The 22585-nt window shown below is 55.2% G+C and overlaps 1 protein-coding gene across 5 annotated transcripts; it reads left to right on the forward strand.

Annotated features, from left to right (window-relative positions):
• Nucleotides 1-1202: 1202 nt before the first annotated feature.
• LOC141988681 (glycine N-acyltransferase-like protein 3) lies at nucleotides 1203-21497 on the forward strand. Of its 5 annotated transcripts, XM_074954575.1 has the most exons (7): nucleotides 1203-1244; nucleotides 2009-2094; nucleotides 15726-15856; nucleotides 17738-17845; nucleotides 18780-18900; nucleotides 19281-19401; nucleotides 20726-21497. In XM_074954575.1, the coding sequence occupies exons 3-7, from the start codon at nucleotides 15779-15781 to the stop codon at nucleotides 21180-21182; spliced, it is 885 nt and encodes a 294-aa protein (XP_074810676.1). In that variant the 5' UTR covers nucleotides 1203-1244; nucleotides 2009-2094; nucleotides 15726-15778; the 3' UTR covers nucleotides 21183-21497. The 5 variants fall into 5 exon arrangements, with proteins under 5 accessions (XP_074810676.1, XP_074810677.1, XP_074810674.1 ...); XM_074954573.1 differs by lacking the exons at nucleotides 1203-1244; nucleotides 2009-2094 and adding an exon at nucleotides 15359-15611; XM_074954572.1 differs by lacking the exons at nucleotides 1203-1244; nucleotides 2009-2094 and adding an exon at nucleotides 15360-15597.
• Nucleotides 21498-22585: the final 1088 nt, after the last annotated feature.

The following is a 22585-nucleotide window of genomic DNA, read 5'->3' on the forward strand; positions in this document are numbered from 1 at the left end:
GGACGTATGGTAACCCTTGTATCCAAGTTGTGAATAATAAGTAAATACCCGCTCCTACCCCATGGTATCTTCAGCCGTGTCCTCCAACTCCTTCCTCCCCACTGGTGTGAATGACCAAATACAAGTGTCCTTTCAAAAGTTCCTTCCTCCCTCCCTCCTCTACTATGCCCCACTCATATTTGGGGCAGCTGGTAGTGTTATCCCAGAGTCTTTGAGTGCACTCCATAGCTTCCACCTCCAAACCCATCTACGGTGATTCTAGCTGTTAGCGCTGGTATTAGGGCATCATTAGACTTCACTCCACCCTGGTTTTACTTCCCACAGCTCCAGCAGATGATCACCACCTTCTCACGGCTTCACAGCAAGAAACTACCCCACTTCTTTGCAAAATCTTCCAGGAAAAAAGATCCACAGTACTTCACACCCTTGAGCGAAGTCCTTACCACCAAGCATGTGGCCATAACAAAAAAAAGCACCTTTCCCTCTCTCTTTAGATCAGGGGTCTCAAACTCAAACACATGAGGACTAGTACATTGGCCCGAGGGCTGCACCACTGACCACCCCCTGACCTGCTGCCCCGGCCCCGCCCCCACTCCACCCCTTCCATGAGGCCCCGCCCCTGCCCCGCCTCTTCCCACCCCTTCCCTGCCCCCACTCCAACCCCGTCCCCGAAATCCCAACCCCAACTCCGCGGGGTGCATCAGGGAGCTCAGGGCAGGGGGTTGGGGTGCAGGAGGGGTGCAGGGTGCCGCAGGGGGCTCAGGGCAGGTGGTCGGGGTGCAGGAGGGGTGTGGGGTGTGGCAGGGGGCTTAGGGCAGGGGGTTGGGGTGCGGGGTGCAGCAGGGGGCTCAGGGCAGGGGGTTTTGCTGCAGGAGAGGTTTGGGGGGCAGGTCTGGCCCGGCGCACACTGGGGGCAGGGCAGGCTCCTTGCCTGCCTGCCCTGCCCCCTTGCCGCTCCGGGAAGCGGCCGGGACCTGGGGGAGGGAGGAGGGGTCCACAGGGGTCTGTGTGTTGCCCTGGCCGCGCCTCCAGGTACCTCCCCCAAAGCTCCCATTGGCCGGGAACAGGGAACCGCTGCCAATGGGAGCTTTGTGGGAGGTACCTAGAGGATCAGCCAGGGCAACACACAGACCCCTGTGCCCCCACCCCAGGTCCCGGCTGCTTCCTGGAGCGGCGCAGGGGCAGCGCAGGCAGGGAGGGAGCCTGCCCTGCCCACGGTGCACGCTGGGACGAAGCCGCTCTAGGTAAACGCTGGGCGGGCCGGGGGGGGGCCGTGGGGAGCTGGCGGGCCGCAGAAAATAACCCCATGGGCTGCGTGTTTGAGACCCCTGCCTTTGTCTCTCCTGCTGTTTCCTCTGAATCAGTTCCCCGCCCACAACCACTGAACAGATGCCACTTCAGCAGCAGTTTCCTCCTCCGCTACGCTCCACTCACGGTTTGGTGTCAGCTGTTGGCCTCGTCCCAGAGCCTGGTGTCAGGCAGGCCTGTGCCCTATCCTTTGAGAAATGCCAGCTGGGCCAGCCCTCAGGCTCCACCACTTCACCCAGCTCTGGTGATTTCAGCCTTGTTTGCACGGGGTAAGGGAGGGCTGCCCAGAGCTGCCTCAGCCCTGCTGCCTCCTTCTGCTGCTTTGGCAAAGGGCCACCTCGGTGTTGCCTCCCAGTGAAGAGTTTTCTGACTGCAAATCTGACCCCCCAACCCCCATGTCTCCAGCAGACCCACAACGCCACAGTGAACATTAACCACGGGAACCCGGCTGGGCACAAAGTGCTGGTGGATTCACAACCCTCGTTCAAAGTTGTTCTTACCCAGCCACAGACAGGAGTGTCACCCCTCAGCCACCACTCAGCACCCAGGTGGCCAGGCTGCTTCAGGGAATCGGGAATGGGACACGGGGCCTTTTTTCCCTCTGGGGGCCTCCAGACACAGGCCCGGCTGACTTGGAAGGGGTGGGGTGGAGGAGCAGGCAAATCAATCATTCCATTGGGCTCTATGTCTCTCCTGGCAGGTGGCATCAGACAACTCTGATTTCTACCAACATGGACGCAGAGTTCTACTGGGCCGTGCTGGGCAGCGCGGGCGTGATCAAGTGAGGTTAGGTCTTCTGCATCCACGGCAATGTCTGGGGCTGCCTCCTTCTGAGCCCCACAGCCACTGCATGTCCCCCTCTACCATCTGGGACCAAACTCCAGCAGACTCCGACACTGCCAGACCCTGAGTCTCCAGGTCCCCACAGTTCCCACCAGGCTGCTCCCATGTGCCCCATGGGCTCAGGACAGGATTGGCTCACTTGGTGCAGGCTCCCTTTTGTGAGACCTGCATACCAGTGGGTCAGCTTGGTACCCTCTCCTGCCCATATTCCAAGCTGGGCCCCCCACAGCCACGTTCCCCATTCAGGGCTGCCACTGCTCTGGGCCTGTTGCCACCTCCTGTAGGGCTCCAGGATGGGGTGTACGAGGCCTTGAGGGACATCACTTGGGCCAAGGGGGTGCAGCTGGAGGCATCCAACGACTCCACCTACCTCCACCCGGATCCCAGCACCATGCCTGAGATCTGGTCAGTGTCTGCCTGGGGGTGGGCACAGTGGGGTGGACCGAGTAACTGGAAGGCCCACAGACTGGCCAGCTGGCCCCATTCCTCACCCCATCTGGGCCCCAGGCACAGGGGCTCACGATACCAATTGCCGTATCCCACTGGGATTGGCACTGCCCACACAGCCTGCTCTCTGGCTCCTCAGGGACCCCACAGACACTGGACAGCTCAGGCACGGGGTGTGTGTGTGGTGGGCTCCTGATTCCCCAACACTAGAGGTGTCATTTCAGAAAAAACTCAGGGGGCAGGAAGAGCAAAGCTGTGTGTGAACATTACAGGCGATCCTGTACCCTGCAGAGCCAGGTGGGACAAAAAGTGGAGCAGATAGACCCATGGGGGGAGGGCAAGCCAAGATCTAGAGGGGCAATGGCCTCCCTTGCTCCATAGCAAATGATGGCCCTGCCCAACAGTTGCCCGCCCTGCACCCCTGGAGACCTGCACCCTGGCAAGCAGCCCAGGCAGAGCACAGGCAGCTACCAGCCACTTGCCCCATGCCACGGCTCCATGAGCCACAAGAGCCCCCCGGGGGCAGGGGCATCTTCCCTCCCCAAAGCCTGTTTAGTCATCAGCAGCTCATTCAGGCCCCCAGCAAAGGGCCTGGCTCCCGGGGATGCTCTGGGAATGGGGAGAAGCTTCCCTGAGGAATGAGATACCCCCTCTGAGACCCACCGAGCAGGGACATGACACAGCGCTTCTCCCACCTGTGTTAGCAGGGAAAGGCCCCATGCACCCCACTTCTCTGAGCCAGCCAGCTGGCCAGCCCCAGGGCCGGATCGGAGCCAGCACCCATTGAGGTCCCCACCTCCCCATTCCCCACCTCCTGAGCCATCCTGTCCCTCCCTTCCCTTGGCTCTACCCTGCCCCTTTGAGCTCCCCAGGCTGGACTCTGCCATGAGGCTCTCGTCCCTGGACGTCTCCCACGCCGACCTGCCGAACGAGACGTGGCCCCATGGAGGGACTGAGCAGAGCTGGCAGTACTTGGCCAACCTGATCTGCCACTTCCCAAGCTTCTGCCTCCTGGATGCCACTGGCCACCCTGTCAGCTGGAGCCCCATGGACCCCTTTGGTGCCATGGCGCATGGCTACACCCTGCCCCAGCACCGTAGGCACTGCTACATGCGGGTGCTCAGCACCATGACAGCAAAGTGGATGCATGCGTGAGGCTGCCCCATCTTTGGCCACGTGGCCCTGGACAACCTCCCCATACAGAGGCTACAGGAGAGCCAGGGCTTCCAGTGCCAGCCCAGCCTGTGCTATCATTATCCACACCCCAAAGCCAGTGATGGCTCCCGTCTGAGCCCCCTGACCCAGCACCAGCCACCTCCTCCTACCTAAGTTCCCTTCCCCAGAAACCTCTATGGGGCAGGGCTGAGGGCCAACAGGGTGGCCAGGAAAATCCAGGGCTCCGCATTGGGCCCCATGGAGCTAGAAACATCTCCCATCTCTCCAGCACCTCTCCATAAAATAGCACACACCAGCCTCATAGGTGGGGTGGGGCCCAACAAAATTCATGGTCCATTTTGGTCAATATCACAGGATTTTATAAATCATAAACTTCATGGTTCCAGATATTTAAATCTGAAATGTCAGTGTTGAAATCGTGGGGGGTTCCCGACCAAAAATGCAGCTGTAGGGGCAGGTTGCAAGGCCATTCTAGGGGAGGTCACAGCATTGCCACCCTTAGTTCTGAGCAGCTGCTGGCAGCAGTGCTGCATTGAGAGCTGGGTGGCTGCTGGCCTGGAGCCCAGCTCTGAAGGCAGTGTTGCCACCAGCAGCAGTGCAGAAGTGAGGGTGGCATAGTAGGAGAGGGGCCATCACTTTTTTGGGACAGGAAGGGCTGGTCTTAGGGGTGAGCAACAGCCCAGGGTGTCGTGGTCAGAGGGGTGCCATGCCCTCCGCTACATTCAGTCATCCCAAAGCCCCTTAAGCCTCTGCGTGCTGGGACCAGAGACAGGGAGGAGCAGGGCTGGGGGCTCCCCAGGTGGGGCCTCCTACCACGTACTGAGCTCCAGCTGCTGGTCCCATCCAAGCTGGGGAGGGATGGGTCTTCCTCTTCCCCTGCATGGGCCACCTCCGGGACCCTCCCCTGGCTTCAGGAAGCTCCGCAGCTGATGGCTGGGAACCCAGCTCTGAAGGGAGCACCACCGCCAGCAGCAGCACTCAAGCGAGGGTGGCCACCCTTACATTTGTGACACCGCCAGCAGCAGCGCAGAAGTAAGAATGGCAATACCGTATCATGCCACCCTCACTGCTGCAGTGCTGCCAGCAGTGGCGATGGCTTCAGAGCTGGACGGCCCAAGAGCAGTGGCTGCTGGCTGGGAGCCCAGCTCTGAAGGCAGTGCTGCCGCCACCAGCAGCGCAGAAGTAAGGGTGACATAGTATTGGGGGGGCTGTCGCTTTGGGGAGGGGGGCAGGTCCAGCCTTATGGGTGGACAACCCTAGGGTGCTGTGGCACAAACACAGCCAGCCCAAGGCCCCTTTAACCACCGAGTGCTAGGTCTGGAGCCAGGAAGGGGCAGGTCTAGGGCACCCCAGCAGAGGGCTCCTCCTGTGCACTGGGCTCTACACTCCAACCTCCAGAACCTCCCCTGGCTGCAGGAAGCTGCTGTTGGTGGCGGTGCAGATGTGCGGGTGGAAATATCACACCATGAACCCTCACTTCCGGGCTGCTGCTGGCGGCATCGCTGCCGTAAGAGCTGGGCTCCTGGCCTGCCGCCGTCACTTTCCAGCTGCCCTGCTTCTAAAGAAGCACTGTCACCAGCAGCTGCGGAGGACTATGGGTAACAATCCTGCAACCCCCCTACAATAGCCAGATTTCCTGGGGTAGACCAGATTTCATGATCGGTAATGCATTTTTCACAGCCGTGAATTTGGTAAGGCCCTACTCTTGGGGCCAGCCACCGCAGCTCCATAACCAGCCTCCCTGGGTGGAACTTACCCTCAGTCCTATCAACATAGCACCCTGCAGTCCAGCTCCCCTTTGCTGCCCCATTCCTTAACTTGTAGACATCCTAGCAGCTGTAACAATCTCCCATCCAATAAAGCTGTATGTCAGCCACAGCTCACAGGCCAGTATCAATGTGGCTGAATGGCTGTAAGTTCATATCCAACCCTTGAGAGAAGTCTGAGAACAAACCATTCTTGCTGCTACAACCTGACTCTGCCAAAGGGGTTTTTAATCTTATTATTTGGGGCTGTGGGGGAAATGTAATTGCAGGATAGCAGAAGATTCAGAAGGCGCTTAAACTAGTAACAAATAAATAAATGCCATATGTAAATGTTTGCTGGGAGGGGGAATTAGGAGGCAGGGAGAAATAGGGGTAGAGGGGATTGGGGCTGCAGGAAAGGGAGGGGGAGTACTGGAGATCTGAGTCGTTAGGAGATTTCAGGTGAGGGAGTGGGATATTGGGACAGGATATAAGGTGGTGGGAGGGAGGCTGAGCGGGTGTCAGTCACACTCATATTCTCCCCTCCCATATGTGCCCTGAGATCTGGAGAGGGTCTGTTGCTCTGGGGGTGTCTGAGCCCATCTCCTTGCCCCTGTGTCTGCCAGGATCGGGAGTCCCTGCTCCTTTACAGGGGTGTCTAATCGCTCTACTTGCCTCCCCTCAGGTGTGCTGGGATCTAGGGGACCCTTCCTCTCTAGGTGTTATCTGACCTCCTTTCCTTGCCCCACACGTGAGCTGGCATCCAGGGAAGCCCTGTCCCTCTGGCAGGGAGCTGAGTGCAGCCCTCCCAGGAGCATGCACCAAAACCACACCACTAGATCGGGGTGAGGAACTAAGAACAAGAAGGCTTGGTGCAAAACACAAGCTCCCGAGCCCTGACCAGGGGAGAGGGGCTGAGAATACCCACTGAGATGAATGGAGCTATTGTCCCAGGCTGTATCGTCTCAATGGGTGCTCTCCTTCAGCGGATACCATCACACCGAGATCTATGGGCCCCGTCACACAGCTCAGAGCCACCTGTACTTTCAGGATTGTCCCATGCTGGGGATCTGGAGATAGCAAAGCAGCTGCTGCTGATTAATTTCATACAATTTTACAACTGAGTGCCAGGTCAGCTACAGTTAAAATTGAGTAGGCTTCTATTTAAAACCAATTCTTCTAAGTGCTCTGAAATCCCCATGCTTACTTGGGCTGCCTCCTGGGGGTATGGAGTAGGGGGAGTGATAGGGTGACCGCATGTAACATTTTGGCCAGGATAGTCCCTTTTTGAAGCCAAAAGAAAAGGAGGACTTGTGGCACCTTAGAGACTAACAAATTTATTTGAGCATAAGCTTTCGTGAGCTACAGCTCACTTCATCGGATGCATTCAGTGGAAAATACAGTGGGGAGATTTGTATACACAGAGAACATGAAACAATGGGTGAGCTACACATACACACTGTAAGGAGGGTGATCAGGTAAGGTGAGCTATTTCCAGCAGGAGAGCAGGGGGTGGGGTGGGGGGGAACCTTTTGTAGTGATAATCAAGGTGGGCCATTTCCAGCAGTTGACAAGAACATCTGAGGAACATTGGGGGAGGGGGTGGGGTGGGGTGGGGGAATAAATACGGGGAAATAGTTTTATTTGTGTAATGACCTATCCACTCCCAGTCTTTATTCAAGCCTAACATTCAAAAACCAGTCAGAGAACACTTCAATCTCTTTGGTCACTCGATTACAGACCTAAAAGTTGCAATCCTTCAACAACCAAAACTTCAAAAACAGACTCTAACGAGAGACTGCTGAATTGGAATTAATTTGCAAACTGGATACAATTAACTTAGGCTTGAATAAAGACTGGGAGTGGATGTGCCATTACACAAAGTAAAACTATTTTCCCATGTTTATTCCCCCCCTCCCCCCACTGTTCTTCAGATGTTCTTGTCAACTGCTGGAAATGGCCCACCTTGATTATCACTACAAAAGGTTCCCCCCCTCCCCCTGCTCTCCTGCTGGTAATAGCTCACCTTACCTGATCACTCTCCTTACAGTGTGTATGGTAACATCCATTGTTTCATGTTCTCTGTGTATATAAATCTCCCCACTGTATTTTCCACTGAATGCATCCGATGAAGTGAGCTGTAGCTCACGAAAGCTTATGCTCAAATAAATTTGTTAGTCTCTAAGGTGCCACAAGTCCTCCTGTTCTTTTTGTGGCTACAGACTAACACGGCTGCTACTCTGAAACCTTTTTTAAGCCATGTCCCTGCCATCCCAACTCTTTTTTTTTTTTTTTGCAAAAATGGGCGTTTGTCCCATTTGCTCTTGTTGACTTGATCAGTTGGCAAGAGCAAACAGGACACATGCTCACTTTTGTCAAAAAGTGGGGTGTGGAAGAATGTGAGGGAGGGGGGCGAGCTGTGATGCCAGCCCCACAGAGGGAGGGTGGCAGGGCTTGGGTGCGGGGGCAGGCAAGGCTCGAGCAAGCAGTGATGCCAGTCCCAGCCTCGCGTTGGGAGGGGCTCGGTCTAGTCCCATGTGGTGTCCCATTTTTCCTTTGGAAAATATGGTCACCCCATTGAGTGACCCACATTTGAGGTGATTTGAATAAGATGTTCCTGAATAAGAGGTCATTTATGATCTGGAGGATGGCGTGGATTGCACCCTGTGACGTTATTGACATAATCTGGGACCATATAGATCATTGTTGCAATCAAGGTCCTGTAGTGGCACCAAATCTTACATAAAGGGGGTCAAATGAGGTGTCTAAGACAAGGTTATGGTTTGCTGGTTATGATTATGCTATCTGTATACGTGTATCATTTTTATAGTTGAAGTTATGAATATTGGCTCTATACTGTCTGTATTTCAAACTTATGCTATGCTTCTGGGGGACACCCCAGAGAAGTTGGTGTCAGCTCTGCCTAGCCTGCTTGATGGCCCATTCAGGACCATCAGCTATACAAGTGAACAACTGAGAGAAGGCACATACGCCTTGCGACTCAGCAAGGTATGCAGGGACCTGCCTATGGAGAGAACTCTGAGGTTTTTCCAGGCCATGTGATGGACAGCTTGTCTTTGGGACAAAAAAAGAGAGACCACATGGCAAGAGACTATAGAAAGCTGCTGCAGCTCCTCCATCTGGTCTTCAATCCTGCTTCTTACCTCTGGAGGAACTTTGCTACGATGAAGCTTTGAACGAAGGACGGAAAGACCCATCCCAGCTGTGGATGTTCTCCAGAGACGTGATTTGAACCTGCAGTTTATTCTATCACTGCTACACGACTGAACCAAGAACTTTGCCATTACTGTATGTAATTGATTCCATTTAACCAATTCTAGCTCTCATCTATTTCTTTTTCTCTTTATCAATAAACCTTTAGATTTTAGATTCTAAAGGATTGGCAACAGCGTGATTTGTGGGTAAGATCTGATTTGTATATTGACCTGGGTCTGGGGCTTGGTCCTTTGGGATCAGGAGAACCCTTTTTCTTTTACGGGGGTATTGGTTTTCATAACCATTTGTCCCCATAACAAGTGGCACTGGTGGTGATACTGGGAAACTGGAGTGTCTAAGGGAATTGCTTGTGTGACTTGTGGTTAGCCAGTGGGGTAAAACCAAAGTCCTCTCTGTCTGTCTGGTTTGGTTTGCCTTAGAGCTGGAAAAACCGCAGCCTTGGGCTGTAACTGCTCTGCTTTAAGCAATTTGTCCTGAACTGGCACTCTCAGTTGGGTCCCACCAGAACCAGCATCGTTATACACCTTCAGCAAGTTTGCAGATGACACTAAACTGGGAGGAGAGGTAGATACGCTGGAGGGTAGGGATAGAATACAGATGGCCCTAGACAAATTAGAGGATTGGGCCAAAAGAAATCTGATGAGGTTCAACAAGGACAAGTGCAGAGTCCTGCACTTAGGACGGAAGAATCCCATGCACCGCTACAGACTAGGGACCGAATGGCTCGGCAGCAGTTCTGCAGAAAAGGACCTAGGGGTTACACTAGATGAGAAGCTGGATATGAGTCAACAGTGTGCCCTTGTTGCCAAGAAGGCCAATGGCATTTTGGGCTGTATATGTAGGGGCATTGCCAGCAGATCGAGGGACGTGATCGTTCCCCTCTATTTGACATTGGTGAGGCCTCATCTGGAGTACTGTGTCCAGTTTTGGGTCCCACACTACAAGAAGGATGTGGAAAAATTGGAAAGCGTCCAGCGGAGGGCAACAAAAATGATTGGGGGACTGGAACACATGACTTATGAGGAGAGGCTGAGGGACCTGGGATTATTTAGTCTGCACAAGAGAAGAATGAGGGGGGATTTGATAGCTGCTTTCAACTACCTCAAATGGGCTTCCAAAGAGGATGGATCTAGACTGTTCTCAGTGGTAGAAGATGACAGAACGAGGAGTAATGGTCTCAAGTTGCAGTGGGGGAGGTTTAGGTTGGATATTAGGAAAAACTTTTTCATTCGGAGGGTGGTGAAGCACTGGAATGGGTTCCCTAGGGTGGTGGTGGAATCTCCTTCCTTGGAGGTTTTTAAGGTCAGGCTGGACAAAGCCTGGCTGGGATGATTTAGGGTGTGGCTACACTTGCAGATGTAGAGTGCTGTGAGTTAAACCCGCCTTCGTACAGCGCAGTAGGAAAAGCGCTGCAGTCTGTCCACACTGACAGCTGCAAGCACACTGGCGTGGCTACATTTGTGGCACTTGCAGTGGCATTTGGAGGGATGCATTGTGGGCAGCTATCCCACAGAGCACCTCTTCCCATTCTGGCGCTGTGGCTTGTGGGAAGGGGGTGGGGAGTGCGGGGCATTCTGGGTCCTGTCCCAATGCCCCGTGATGCATCGCTTCACATCCCAGCAATCCCTGTGCTTCCGTCCACATTCGGCGCCACCTTTCAATGGTTTTTGTACTGCGCGCTCTGTCTTCCCTTTCGGTCTGCGGGAATGGAGCCCAAACTGCTGAGGAATATGCTGACGCGTCTCACCTGCACGTCACATTTGGCAGTTGAGTTATTCCTTAAAATCCAAAGTGACAGTGAGGACTCTGACGATGATATCGACTCGAATAACGCAAATGACACGAGTTTGCTTGTGGCATTCACGGACATGCTCACCACCGTGGAACGCTGCTTTTGGGCTCGGGAAACAAGCACTGAGTGGTAGGATCACATTTGTCGTGCAAGTCTGGGATGACAACCAGTGGCTGCAGAACTTTCAGATGAGCAAAGCCACTTTCATGGGACTGTGGGAGAAGCTCGCCCCCACCCTGCGGCGCAAGGACACGAGACTGAGAGCTACCCTGATGGTGGAGAAGCAGGTGGCTATTGCAATCGGGAAGCTGGCAACTCCAGACAGCTACCGATTGGTCTCTAACCAATTTGGAGTGGGGAAGTCAACCGTTGGAATCGTGTTGATGCAAGTTTGCGGGGCTGTTAATCACATCCTGCTCAGAAGAACCGTGACTCCGGGTAACGTGCGTGACATTGTGGCTGGCTTTGCACAAATGGGTTTGCCTAACTGTGGAGGGGTGATAGATTGGGACGCATATTCCAATTCTGGCACCAGCCCACCTAGCCTCCGAGTACGTTACTCGGACGGGCTATTTCTCTATGGTTCTCCAGGCGCTTGTGGATCACCGTGGGCATTTCATTGACATTAACGCAGGCTGGCCTGGAAAGGTGCATGACACACGCATCTTTATTAACACTGGCCTGTTCAGGAAGCTGCAAGTCGGGACTTTTTCCCCAGACCAGAAGATCACCATAGGGGAAGTCGAAATGCCCATTGTGATCCTGGAGACCCCGCTTACCCATTGATGCTGTGGCTCATGAAACCCTACACAGGGAGCCTTGACAGCAGCAAGGAGTGGTTCAACAACAGGCTGAGCCAGTGCAGAATGACTGTGGAATGTGCTTTTGGCCATTTAAAGGGTCGCTGGCGCTCTCTGTATGGGAAGCTGGACCTGGCCGATAACAGCATCCCCGCAGTTATATCCGCGTGTGGTACCCTCCATAGTATTTGTGAAGGGAAGGGTGAAAGATTCACTCAGGCATGGAACTCGTAGGTTCAACACCTGGAGGCTGAATTTGAACAGCCAGAGAGCAGGGCTATTAGAGGGGCCCAGTGTGGGGCTGCAAGGACTAGGGATGCCTTGAGGGAGCAATTTGAGGCTGAAAGCAAACAGTAATGTCTGGTGTGGTGCCCTGCACAGGAGTGAAGTGCAGTGGGAATCTGTGTTTGCTACGTATGATACTCTGACTTGCAGTGCCTGTTGGTTTCCTGCGCTAAGGTTTCTTTTACGATATGCAATAATAAAGAATGTTTTCAAAGCCAAAAAATAAATTTATTGAAAAGAAACACACCACAACTGCTTGGGAAACACAAAGGGCAAGGGGGTGGGGTGGGGAACGGTACAATCACAGATTTGCGTATGTCCTGTCTGGAGTGCTGTGCAATGCGTGCTGTACTTCAGGATGGCTATACTGCATGGTGATGGGGGTTGAGTGCAGTGGGTAAGGGTTGTAATTTTCAGGGCTGCGTGGTGAAGCTACAGGTGTTGGAGGCAGTGGGTGGCGGTAAGAACCCAGATGTTGGGGAAAGTGGTTTGGAGTGACATGGTGGCACAAGGGAAAGAGTTTTGGGACTCTTTCCCTTGTGCCACCATGTCACTCCAAACCACTTTCCCCAAGAGCTGCAGGGGGCGGTAGGCACGGTAGTGCTCCGCCTGCATGGCTACGAGCACCTGGATTGAATCCGCTTGGCTCTCCATGATGCTTATCAGCCACTCTGTGCTTTGGTGCCGGCAATCTCCATTCTGCTGGTGGACCCTCCTTTCCCTTTCCCGCCACTCCTGCACTTTTTTATTTTCATTAGTTGAATGCTGCATGACTTCATGCAGCATGTCCTCTTTGCTTCTACATGGGCTCTTCCTGATTCTTTGCAGCCTCTCAGCCATTGATAACACAGACGGCTGAGGTCTCAAGGGTTGCATCTGTAAAGGCAAAATGCAACACTTAACAGAGGCAGCATTGTTCACACCAGACAGAGCAATGATTCCCCCGTACTCAAGGGCAAGCACAGTCTACACAGTAGCATAATTTGCCCATCCCAAAGCGAGCACACATAACCCACGGGAGCCCCAAAATGGTAAGTAAGCACAGGGTCAAGCATGACTGATTGTTTCACGGCTGTACTGTCCTCTGGATTTCTGTGCCTTGAGGAGAGCCAACAGCGGCAGTGGGCCCCTATAATGAACACTGTCCCCACATTTTCCACAGGAGTTCCTCCTGGGAAATATCTTGCTGCTGAGGGTGACCAGGGCAGCAAGGGAGGGTCTTCTACTACAATGTGGATTCCGCCCTGCCCCATATGCAGCTTGCCTGTGTGGAGCAATGGTCCCCCCGCCCCTCACGGCACAGTGGCGCGGACATGTCAGCGTTACTGGGACAAAGAACACAGTAGCTCTCCCAAAAAACCTGCACAAGCGTATTGCCCAAGTTCTGGCTGAGACCTTTGAAGAGAGCACTGAGGCCCATTACCATGATGTGAGAGAGCACATCAATCCCCTATTCCGCATCTAGGCATGCATGCAGCCCTAACCCTCCTCACCCCAAGAGCCCGCACCAAATAACTTCCTTCCCAAAATAAAAGCCGGTTACCGAAAACCTCCTCTGGTGTTTACCCTTCCCCAAGCACCGGCCGCTGCGACTGGTAACCTTCCTCCTGGCTTGAGAACAGCTCCTGGCTGCATGCATCTAGGGATGCCGGGGTGTCTTCCTGTGCCGGAGCACCCTCGCTCCCGCTTTGCTGCTCCTCCTCCTCCTCCTCCCGCCTTGTTGCACTGGGCTCTGAGGTGTCCATGGTGGTGCTTGGAGTGGAGGTGGGGTCACCCCCAAGTATTGCATCCAGCTCTTTGTAGAAATGGCAGGTCGCGGGAGCAGCACCGGAGCGGCTGTTTGCTTCACAGGCTTTGCGGTAGGCGTTCCGCAGCTCCTTCACTTTAACTCTGCACTGCAGGGCGTCCCGGTCATGGCCCCTTTCCATCATATCCCTTGATATCTGCCCAAAGGTATCGTAATTCCTGTGGCTGCAGCGCAGCTGGGACTGGACAGCTTCCTCCCCCCGAACACTGATGAGGTGCAGCACCTCGCCATTGCTCTATATTGGGGATCGCCTGGCGCGTGGAGGCATGGTCACCTGGAAAGATTCGCTGAGAGCACTCCACGCCTGGCTGAGCAAACAGGAAGGGGATTTTCAAAATTCTCAGAGAATTTAAAGGGCGGGTCTGACAGTTGGTCACCTGAGGGCAGGGCAGTAGAGGTCAAAGCGATGACCAGAGTGGCTAGAACAGGCATTGTGGGATACTTCTGGAGGCTGATCACAGCGCCATAACAGACCAGGGCATCCACACGCGGTGCTCCAGCGGGGGCACAGAAAATGTTATTCTGCTCGCCGAGGTGGAGTATCAGCGGCGCTGTATCTGCGGAGTCAGAGCGCTCTACGTGCCTTGCCAGTGTGGACGGGTAGTGAGCTAGTGCGCCCGGGGCTCCTTTATTGCACTGTAACTCACAAGTGTGGCCAAGCCCTAAGTTGGGGATTGGTCCTGCTTTGAGCAGGGGGTTGGACTAGATGACTTCCTGAGGTCCCTTCCAACCTTGATATTCTATGATTCTATGAACTACAGCTATCCACCCAAAAACTGCTTTTCTTCAAGTTCACAGCTTCTACCAATGGTTTTTGTGCACCCCTGCCTTCGAAAATGCTGATGGCTTAAGGGGATCGGCAGGAGATGGTGAGCTGGAAATGCTGGCAGGGTACCAGGGGAAGGCTGTATGTAGTAGGGGATGGAAGAGGTTGGGGAGGAGCGAGACACCAGACTTTTTACACATGTAATAAAATAACCACCAAGTTTTTGGGTCATAGACCAACTACACACTGCAAACGTTACAAAGCACAACCGTTATCTCCATTCCACTGAGGACAGCTGGGGCAGAGTTAAGGACCATAGGCAGGCACCTTAACTCCTCATTGCTTGGTTTTCAGATGTGTGAGTTTTGCTGGGCTTGACATTCTGGAAGGGTGCGTGGAACCTCTGGGCAACATTAACTCCACGGTTTGCCAGTGACTTAGCACACAAGGGAGCAGGAGACATGGACACAGCTCTGCTGCAGCTTGGAACAAAGACACAGTGTGCGAGGGAGGTGACTGTGTTTGTGAGAACCCCAGAGACTCAGCATCCCAGGAACTCACACAAGGATGCAGAGACAAAAGGAGGGCGAATCAAGATGGATCCCACAGAGTTGCTGGGCCACCATGACCTCTGCCTTCAGCTCTGATTCTCTGATGCTGGATTCCAGCTAATTAATAAATATGACGCTAGGTCGTGACAGATACTGATTGCATTGCTCCTGGCGGGTAATGAAACATGACAGCCACATCCCAGAGGGCTTCCATCTTTTGGTAGGTGAAACCTGCCCACCCTGGACCCCATGACCCCTCCCCAATCCTGAGAGGGACCCATGTGAAATCCCAGCCTCTGCATGGGCAAAACAAGCACAGAGTGTAGGGCACACATGCCTCGGGGGACAGGGCTGGGAGAGACACAGGCCAGAGGGAAGGATGCAGCCAAGGAGAGGTGCCCAGACTGGAGGCTCCCATCCCAGCAGAACCCTCTATCAAAGTCCATGGCCCACTTCTGGCTGTGCTCATGTTTCCTCAGAATTCTACTCCACTGGCCCCAGGAAATCATTTCACCCCTCACTGCCCATGGAAGGAGCCTGATCGTGCCTTGTGACTTCAGGGAGGTGCCCCCGGCTCAGGGCCAGCCACAGGCTCTGTTAATGGTTCATTCGCTCAGGGTTAAGAGGCTGGAGCAGTACTCAAGGGAGAGATCCAGTGGAGACGGGACCGCACTGCCTTCTTCAAGGCTGCTCCTGACCCTAGCACAGAGACTGCCTCGGTGAGCGGGAGCTAGTTGGGCAACCCTAGCCCTGCACAGACCAGCCCTGGCATTGCTGGGGCCACAGACAGGGACTGTTATTGTAGGGTCTCTGGTGAACACAGTGGCTGCACCCAGACTGGTATGTTATTGCAGGTTTGTTATTGTAGAGATTGGAGGTTGCAGACACCCTGCCTGCTTCTGGGGTCACTTGGGGGTGTGGGGATAGACACACATAACTGAAGGGTTTCTCTTCTCCCCTCCTCCCAGGTGTCCCCTACATCACATTCCCGGGAAGCTGCCAAGGGCCCATCCTGACAGAGATGCTGATCCTGAGCTGCTCCTCCAAGCTGCAGCAGCTGGAGGCGACTCTACGGAGGCGCCTGCCTGAGACATTGCAGGTGACATGGCTGTGTCTAGCCCCACTGCCCGCACCCCTGGGACGGGACTCAACCCCCCCACCTCTGCCCCACCCATGGAGCAGAGAGCAGGGGAAGGTCCCTCTGACTCCCCTGGGAGGTGGGTTAGAGAGCAGGCTGGAGGGGCAGGCTCCTCTGCCCACAGGGTAGGAGATAGCATGGGGGGCAGGACTCCCCCCAGGCACTAGCTGCTCAGTTCTCCTGGCCACCCACTCCTACCTCGCTCCTTGTGTCTCCCACAGACCAAACCCAGCACCAATTCCTGCTACTCATCCAGCGTAGCTGGCGGGACTTCCCCAGCCAATCACAGGGCAGGTTGGTCCCGTGCCAGCCAATCAGAGAGTTGGGTAGCTGTGGCTCCCTCCATGACTGTACGCCCATCACATGGCTCTAGTGTCTGTGGCGGGTCACCAGCCCCTTCAATCCCCCTCCCCTGACACACCTGACCAAAGGTTGCCAACTTTCTGACTGCAGAAAATTGAACACCCTTGCCCCACTGCTGCCCCAAGGCCCCGCCCCTTTCCCAAGGCCCCATCTCCTCTCACTCCATCCCCCTTCCCTCTGTTGCTCGCTCTCCCCCACCCTCGCTCATTTGCTTATTTTCATTGGGCTGGGACAGGGGGTTGGAAGTGGGGGGTGACAGCTCCAGCTGGGGGTGAGGGCTGGGGATGAGGGGTTTGGGGTGCAGAAGGGAGCTACAGGCTGGGGCTGAGGAGCCTGTAGTGTGGGAGGGGGCTCCAGACTGGGGGTTAGAGTACAGGAGGGGGTGTGGGCTCCGGCAGGGGGTGTGGGCTCCTGGGTGGGGCCAGAAATGAGGGGCTCGGAGTGGGCTCCAGGCTGGGGCAGGGGGTTGGGGTGCAAAATGGGGTGAGAACTCTGGCTGGGGGTGCAGGCTCTGGTGTGGGCCTGAGGATGAGGGGTTTGGGGTGCAGAAGGGGGCTCTGGGATGGGGCTGAGGGGTTTGGAGTGTGGGAGGGGGCTCAGGGCTGGGGAAAGGGTTGGGAAGCGGGACAGGGCGCAGAGTACAGTTTCCGGGAGGGAGTTTGTGTGCAGGACGGGGTTACGAGCTGGAGCAGGGGGTTGGGGCGCAGGAGGGAGTTCGGGGTGTGGGCTCCGGGTGGAGCTAACCTCAGGTGGCTCCCAGAAGCGGTTGGCATGTCCAGCTCCCAGACGGAGGGGCCAGGGGGCTCTGCACATTGCCCGCATCTGTAGGCTCCGCCCCTGCAGCTCCCATTGACCACAATTCCCAGCCAACAGGAGCTGCAGAGCCGGTGCTCAGGGCAGCGGTAGCGTGCAGAGCTCCCTGGCTACCCCTGAGCCTAGGAGCCGGAGGGGGAAAATGCTGCAGCTTCCAGGAGCCGCACAGAGCCAGAGCAGGCAGGGAGCCTGCCTTAGCCCCACTGTGCCACCGACTGGACTTTTAGCAACCTGGCCAGCGGTGCTGACTGGAGCTGCCAAGGTCCGTGAAAACCAGATGCCTGACAACCCTAACCCAGCCACGGTCAGGGGCTCCCCTATGATACCAGCCCAGGGGCCACAAATCAGGGGTCAGACACCAAAAATCAGGAGAGTAACCCCAGCGGGAGGGGGCAGGAGACCACCATCTTCCCTGGCCTCGGCCAACTGAAATCGTTGTGAAGTGGTAGTCACCTTGACTAAGGGAAGCCTGTGGTGTCAGCCCCATTGGCAGGGATGGGAGAGGGTGGCCATTTTGAAGAAGGGCAAAAAACTGCCAAGGTGCAGAAGATCACGAGACGCTGAAACCGCCCGGTAAACATTGGGAGGCTCCTGACGGAGTCGTGAGAGCTGGAATTGCTGCCCTGCCCCCAGCTCTAACCCCCGCCACATCCATGTCACTGGCAGGTCCATGGCGCCGTGATGACCATAAATCGTGGGAACCCGGCAGCACAGGAGGTGCTGGTGGATTCGTGGCCTGAGTTCAAAGCCGTCCTCACACGGCCACGCAAAGAGGTGCTGCCCCTCAGCCACCGCGCTGCACCTGGGTGGTCTGGCTCTCTTGGGTGCTGGGGAGTGGGACCTGGGGCCTTTCCCCTCTAGGTGGGGCATGGTGTGGGGGCCAGGCTAGGTCGGGGGCAGGAATTGGGATTCAGGTCCTTTCCCCTATAGGTGGCCCCAGGGCGAGGACCAAAGTGTTTCGGGGGGGCAGGGATTGGGATTAGGGACCTTTCCATTCTACAGCAGTAGTTCTCAACCTTTTGGGGCTTAGGACCCATTTGTAACTGTTTATGGCCTATTGTGATGCAGTAAATAGTCTGGGCGTGGAGGTCCCAGGGTGGTTTCTGTTGGATTCTGCCCCCTGTGGGTGGTTGGGTCCTGCCCAGCACTCACCCCACAATAGCAGCTCCCGTGGTGTGGGGCTGGCTGGGCTAGGCTCGTTGCTCTGGCCATTGCAACCACTGGGGTTTCAGCGCCGCTCAGGTTTGATCCCGCCCCCCTAACTGGACCAAATTTGTGAGAGTGGAGTTGTGCCCTGGCTCATGGGGCTCCAGTACCACTCCTCAAATTTGGCCTACCCAGACTCCCATTGTCATGGTGGCTGGGCCAAACCTGAATGCCACCAGGACCCCAGAGGTTGCAGTGCCTGGAGCAGGGAGGCAAGTCCAGCCAGCGCCATGGGACAGTAGCCACAGGAGCTGCCATGGGACCCTTTGAAATATTCTGGCAACCCATTTTTGGGTCCCGACCCACAGGTTGAGAAACTCTGCACTGGGGAACCCCAGGTTGGGAGACAAACTGGCTCAGGGAGGGCTGGGATTGGGATTTGGGGCCTTTCCCTTCTAGGGGGCCCCCAAGCAGGGGCCAGGCTGGCTCGGGAGCGGGGGGCGGGCAGATCAGTCATTCCATTAGGAGTTTCCACTTCTTGGCTGCATGTCTCCCCTGGCAGGTGGCATTGGATGACTCTGATTTCTACACCAACATGTACGCGGCATACTACCGGGACCTGGGTGCCTACAGGGCCCTGCTGGGCAGCGCCGTCAACTGGAACCAGGCCTTCTGTATCCACGGTAATGTGGGCCTCACAGCACCAGGGAGAGCACCACAAAGACTGACCATATAAATACTGCGTGGGCCCAACCCCAGGATCCTGCCCTACAGTGCCAGCCCCGAATCCCTCCACTGCCCCTCCTCCAGGCTGCAAGGCTGCTGCCATGAGCCCTATGCAGGGCAGGTACATATGGGGTAGCCCCTTGCCAGTGCTGGGCTGAGATCAGCTTACCTGACCACGTCCTTCTCCTTGAGGCCTGGGGCTGGTAGGTTTGGAAGCTCAGACTCCTGCCCCTCCTGCCCCCTGTCCCAGGCTGGGCTCCCCACACATATGGGCCCTTTTGTCACCACCATTCAGTCTCTGTCCCCACTGCTCATGGCCCGTTGCTGCCCCCTGCAGGGCTCCGGGACGGGCTCTACGAGGCCTCCAGGGACATCGCCAACACTAAAGGGGTCAAGCTGGAGGTGTTCCGCTACTTCACTTATTTTCACCCGGATCCCAGCACCTTGCCTGAAATCCAGTCAGTGTCTGCTTGCGCCAGAGGGCCCCATGGGAGGGGTGGGGTTGGTAGAGAAGGGGACAGTCTGCAGGGTGAGGGAATTGGCCAGTATGGTGCTGGGATGCCCAAGATGTGGTTGGCTATTACCCATGCAGGACCTGGGGCACTGGGGTCCTATTGCCAGCAGTATAAACCCTGTAGGTTGGCACTGAGCCTGACCTCCTTCAGGGACCTCGCAGGGACTGGGGAGCGTAGCCATGGGGTGGGGACAACCATGGGGAGGGAGATCCCTCTTCAGCTCCTGCACAGGGCCCCAGCCTCTGCCAGGAAACCCTAATGCAAATGGCTTCTGTGCCACCAATGGGACCCCATCTGTGGCCCCTGGGACCAGGCACTCCTGCAATCAGCCAGCCCTGGCAGGGCTTGGGCAGCGAGAGGCCGTGCTCCCCCCATCCCTACACCATGTCTCACCTGGCCAAAGGGACATTAGGCAGTGTGGGTTAGTGGGGAAAGGCCCCGTGTCCCGCTCCCCACCCTCTGAGCCAGCCATTTCCCTCCTCCACTTGGCTTTAGCAATCCCCTCTCCTGAGTCCCAGGAGTTTCACTGGGGAGCCCATCTTACAATCACCTACATCGGAATTCCCCCCGCCTGTGGGGGAAGCCCCCTCTCATTGGCTGCCTCTCCGAGACCTCCTGGGGAAGAGCAGCCAATCAGAGCTCCTGCAGTAAGATCTCCTTCCCCCCACTCCCTGCAGTAATGTGACACCTTTCTCACAGAAGGGAAGGAGGGAGCAGGAATTGCTCAGCATCTCAGGATGGCTCCACTCCCTCTCCCCACCCCCTCCCACACCCAAACTCCCTCCCAGAAGCTGTACCCTGCACCCAGTCCCACTCCCCAACCCCCTGCCCCAGCCCTGAGCCTGTGAGCAATGGGGACAGGATGGTGCACATGCTGCCCCCATCCCAGGAACACCTGGCCTGGGAGGGGAAGAGGGGAGCCCGCTGCAGCACCCACTGGGTTGGGAGGGGGCAGAACAACACCAGGAGGTGCAGAAGGGAGGCTGGGGGGGCTAGGAAGAGTTGATGGGCACCTGGCTGGGAACAGAACTGATGGGGCAGAATTAATTGCTGGGCAGAAGATCCCAAATCACCATAATAAATCTGGGACTGTTAATAACACTGTCACAACCAGGGGTCGGGGGAGTTCAGCTATCAAGGGAGACCAGCAATCACAGTCATCTTTTAAAAAAAACCTCACGATCTTAGGGCCAATCTCATGATGTTGGGGTCTAATTCACGATCGCTAACCCTTGGGGCTTGGCCCTGCTGCTCTCTGCCTCCTCAGACTAGACCCGGCTGTGAGGTTGTCAACCCTGGATGTCTCCCACCTCGACCTGATGAACGAGATGTGGCCCTATGGGGGGAACAAGTACAGCAAGAGGTTCCTGGAAAGCCTGATCCGCCGCTTCCCCAGCTTCTGCCTCCTAGACTCTGCTGGCCACCTTGTCAGCTGGACTGTTTCAGACCCATATGGTGCCATGGGACGTAGCGTCACTATGACCGAGCACCGGGGACGCGGTTACAATGGGGTCCTGAACAACTTGTTAGCCAAGCGGTTGCACGCACTAGGCTATCCCAGCTACGGCCACGTGGCCGTGGACAACTACCCCATGCAGAGGCTGCAGGAGAGGCAGAGCTTCCAGCGCCAGCCCAACTTGTGCCACTTCATCCTCCACAACGCAGCACTGCATAGAACCCCCACGTTAACCCCCAGCCCAGCAGCGGGCACAGCCCCCGCATGAGTCCCCAGCCCAGCCACCCAGGGGACCTGCCAGGCTGGGACTAACGGAAGCCAAGGGAGGGGGGTGCGGGAGTCTGGAGATCAGTGTTACACCTCGTGGAACCAGTAACATCTCCCAGCTCCAGCCTCACATGGGATCTGCTACCCTCATCCCCAAAGGCCTTGCCCTCCCTCACAGCCCTGTACCCAGCTTTACAGGGTCTGTCCTGCTCTCCCGAGCCCCATAACCTGCCCTTCTTGGTGGAGCCTATCCCCCCAGACCCATACACACAGCACCCCCATCGAGTGGTTTCCCCAGGAATTGAAATTGGGGAGGTGTTCGAATTTACGGGGGGGGGTGTCAGGGCCGATGAGGGGTGAGACTATGAGGGCGAAGGGGGGCTGTATGGCACCATAGTAAAAACTGAAAAATGTTTCATGACCATTTTATTAGATTTAACTCATGTTTTAAAATCATCACACAAATTAAAGTTGGCTACTCAAGCCTTCTATGAAGCACTACGTCTACATCCTTCCTGGTTTCTTGTTATAATTTTCCACAACTCTGTTAATGAATTTCTTGAATGCAATACGTTCATCTTTGGCGGCTTCTCATGTGTCCGGTACTTCCATTCCTTCAATTGATATGCTCATCAGTTGATTCACATGATCAGGCAGAAGGCGACTTCTTTCAGAACACAAAATGCTATTCAATGATGAAAAAGAACTGTAGCTGTTGTGACTGGGAGTAGCAAAAGATGAATTCCTACTTCTTTCAGCCCAGGAAACAAAGCATAAAGATCGGGTCGAGCCACTAGTGATGATAAAAAAGAAGTTGAAGTCAAATCTTCATTTATTCGTCGTATGATATTCCACTCTGTGTTCAAATTCTCTGTTCTATCCTGAGCACACGGCAGCCCCATTGCTAGTAGTGCCTCACTCCACTCAACTGTCGGTGTTTTATAAGACAGGGATCTGTAAAAGCTACGCAGAGGTTGAGTAGAATCTAGAAGTCTCTGTTGTAGATTTTTAAGAATCAAGTTTGTGTACTTTTTCAGTTGTCTTAACAAACACTTCTTGTCTTCTTCACTTAAGGATTCAGTATAAATGCCTTCATTAGTCAACTTCTGGACTGAAGTCTTGGCTTCTTCCAGTATTTTTTCAGTGGATAGCTCTCTGATTGATCCAAATGTAGCTTCTATTGATGGACAAAGATCTACTACTGTTGTAGCAGATGCCTGGATGGCATTGTTTAATGACCCAAGTGGTTTCAACAGTAGACTACAAGAGAGAGAATGGCAATAGTCTTCTCTGAACGTAGTAGCAAAAGTAATCCACCAGCCTCACTTCTTAGATCCATCCCATCTTGGTAGATACTTTCCAAAGCCAGTAATAACGGCTGGAGTAATTTTAAGACAACAGCCA

This window comes from Natator depressus, chromosome 6 (assembly GCF_965152275.1).
Source record: "Natator depressus isolate rNatDep1 chromosome 6, rNatDep2.hap1, whole genome shotgun sequence".
Classification (NCBI taxonomy): Eukaryota; Metazoa; Chordata; order Testudines; family Cheloniidae; genus Natator; species Natator depressus.

Bases quoted from the DNA above. Each gene is read 5' to 3' on its own strand.
- LOC141988681 (XM_074954575.1), top strand. From the start codon at position 15,779: ATGCTGATCCTGAGCTGCTCCTCCAAGCTGCAGCAGCTGGAGGCGACT. The intron at 15,857-17,737 runs GTGACATGGCTG...TGTCACTGGCAG, and splicing joins GCCTGCCTGAGACATTGCAG to GTCCATGGCGCCGTGATGAC. The intron at 18,901-19,280 runs GTAATGTGGGCC...TGCCCCCTGCAG, and splicing joins CCAGGCCTTCTGTATCCACG to GGCTCCGGGACGGGCTCTAC.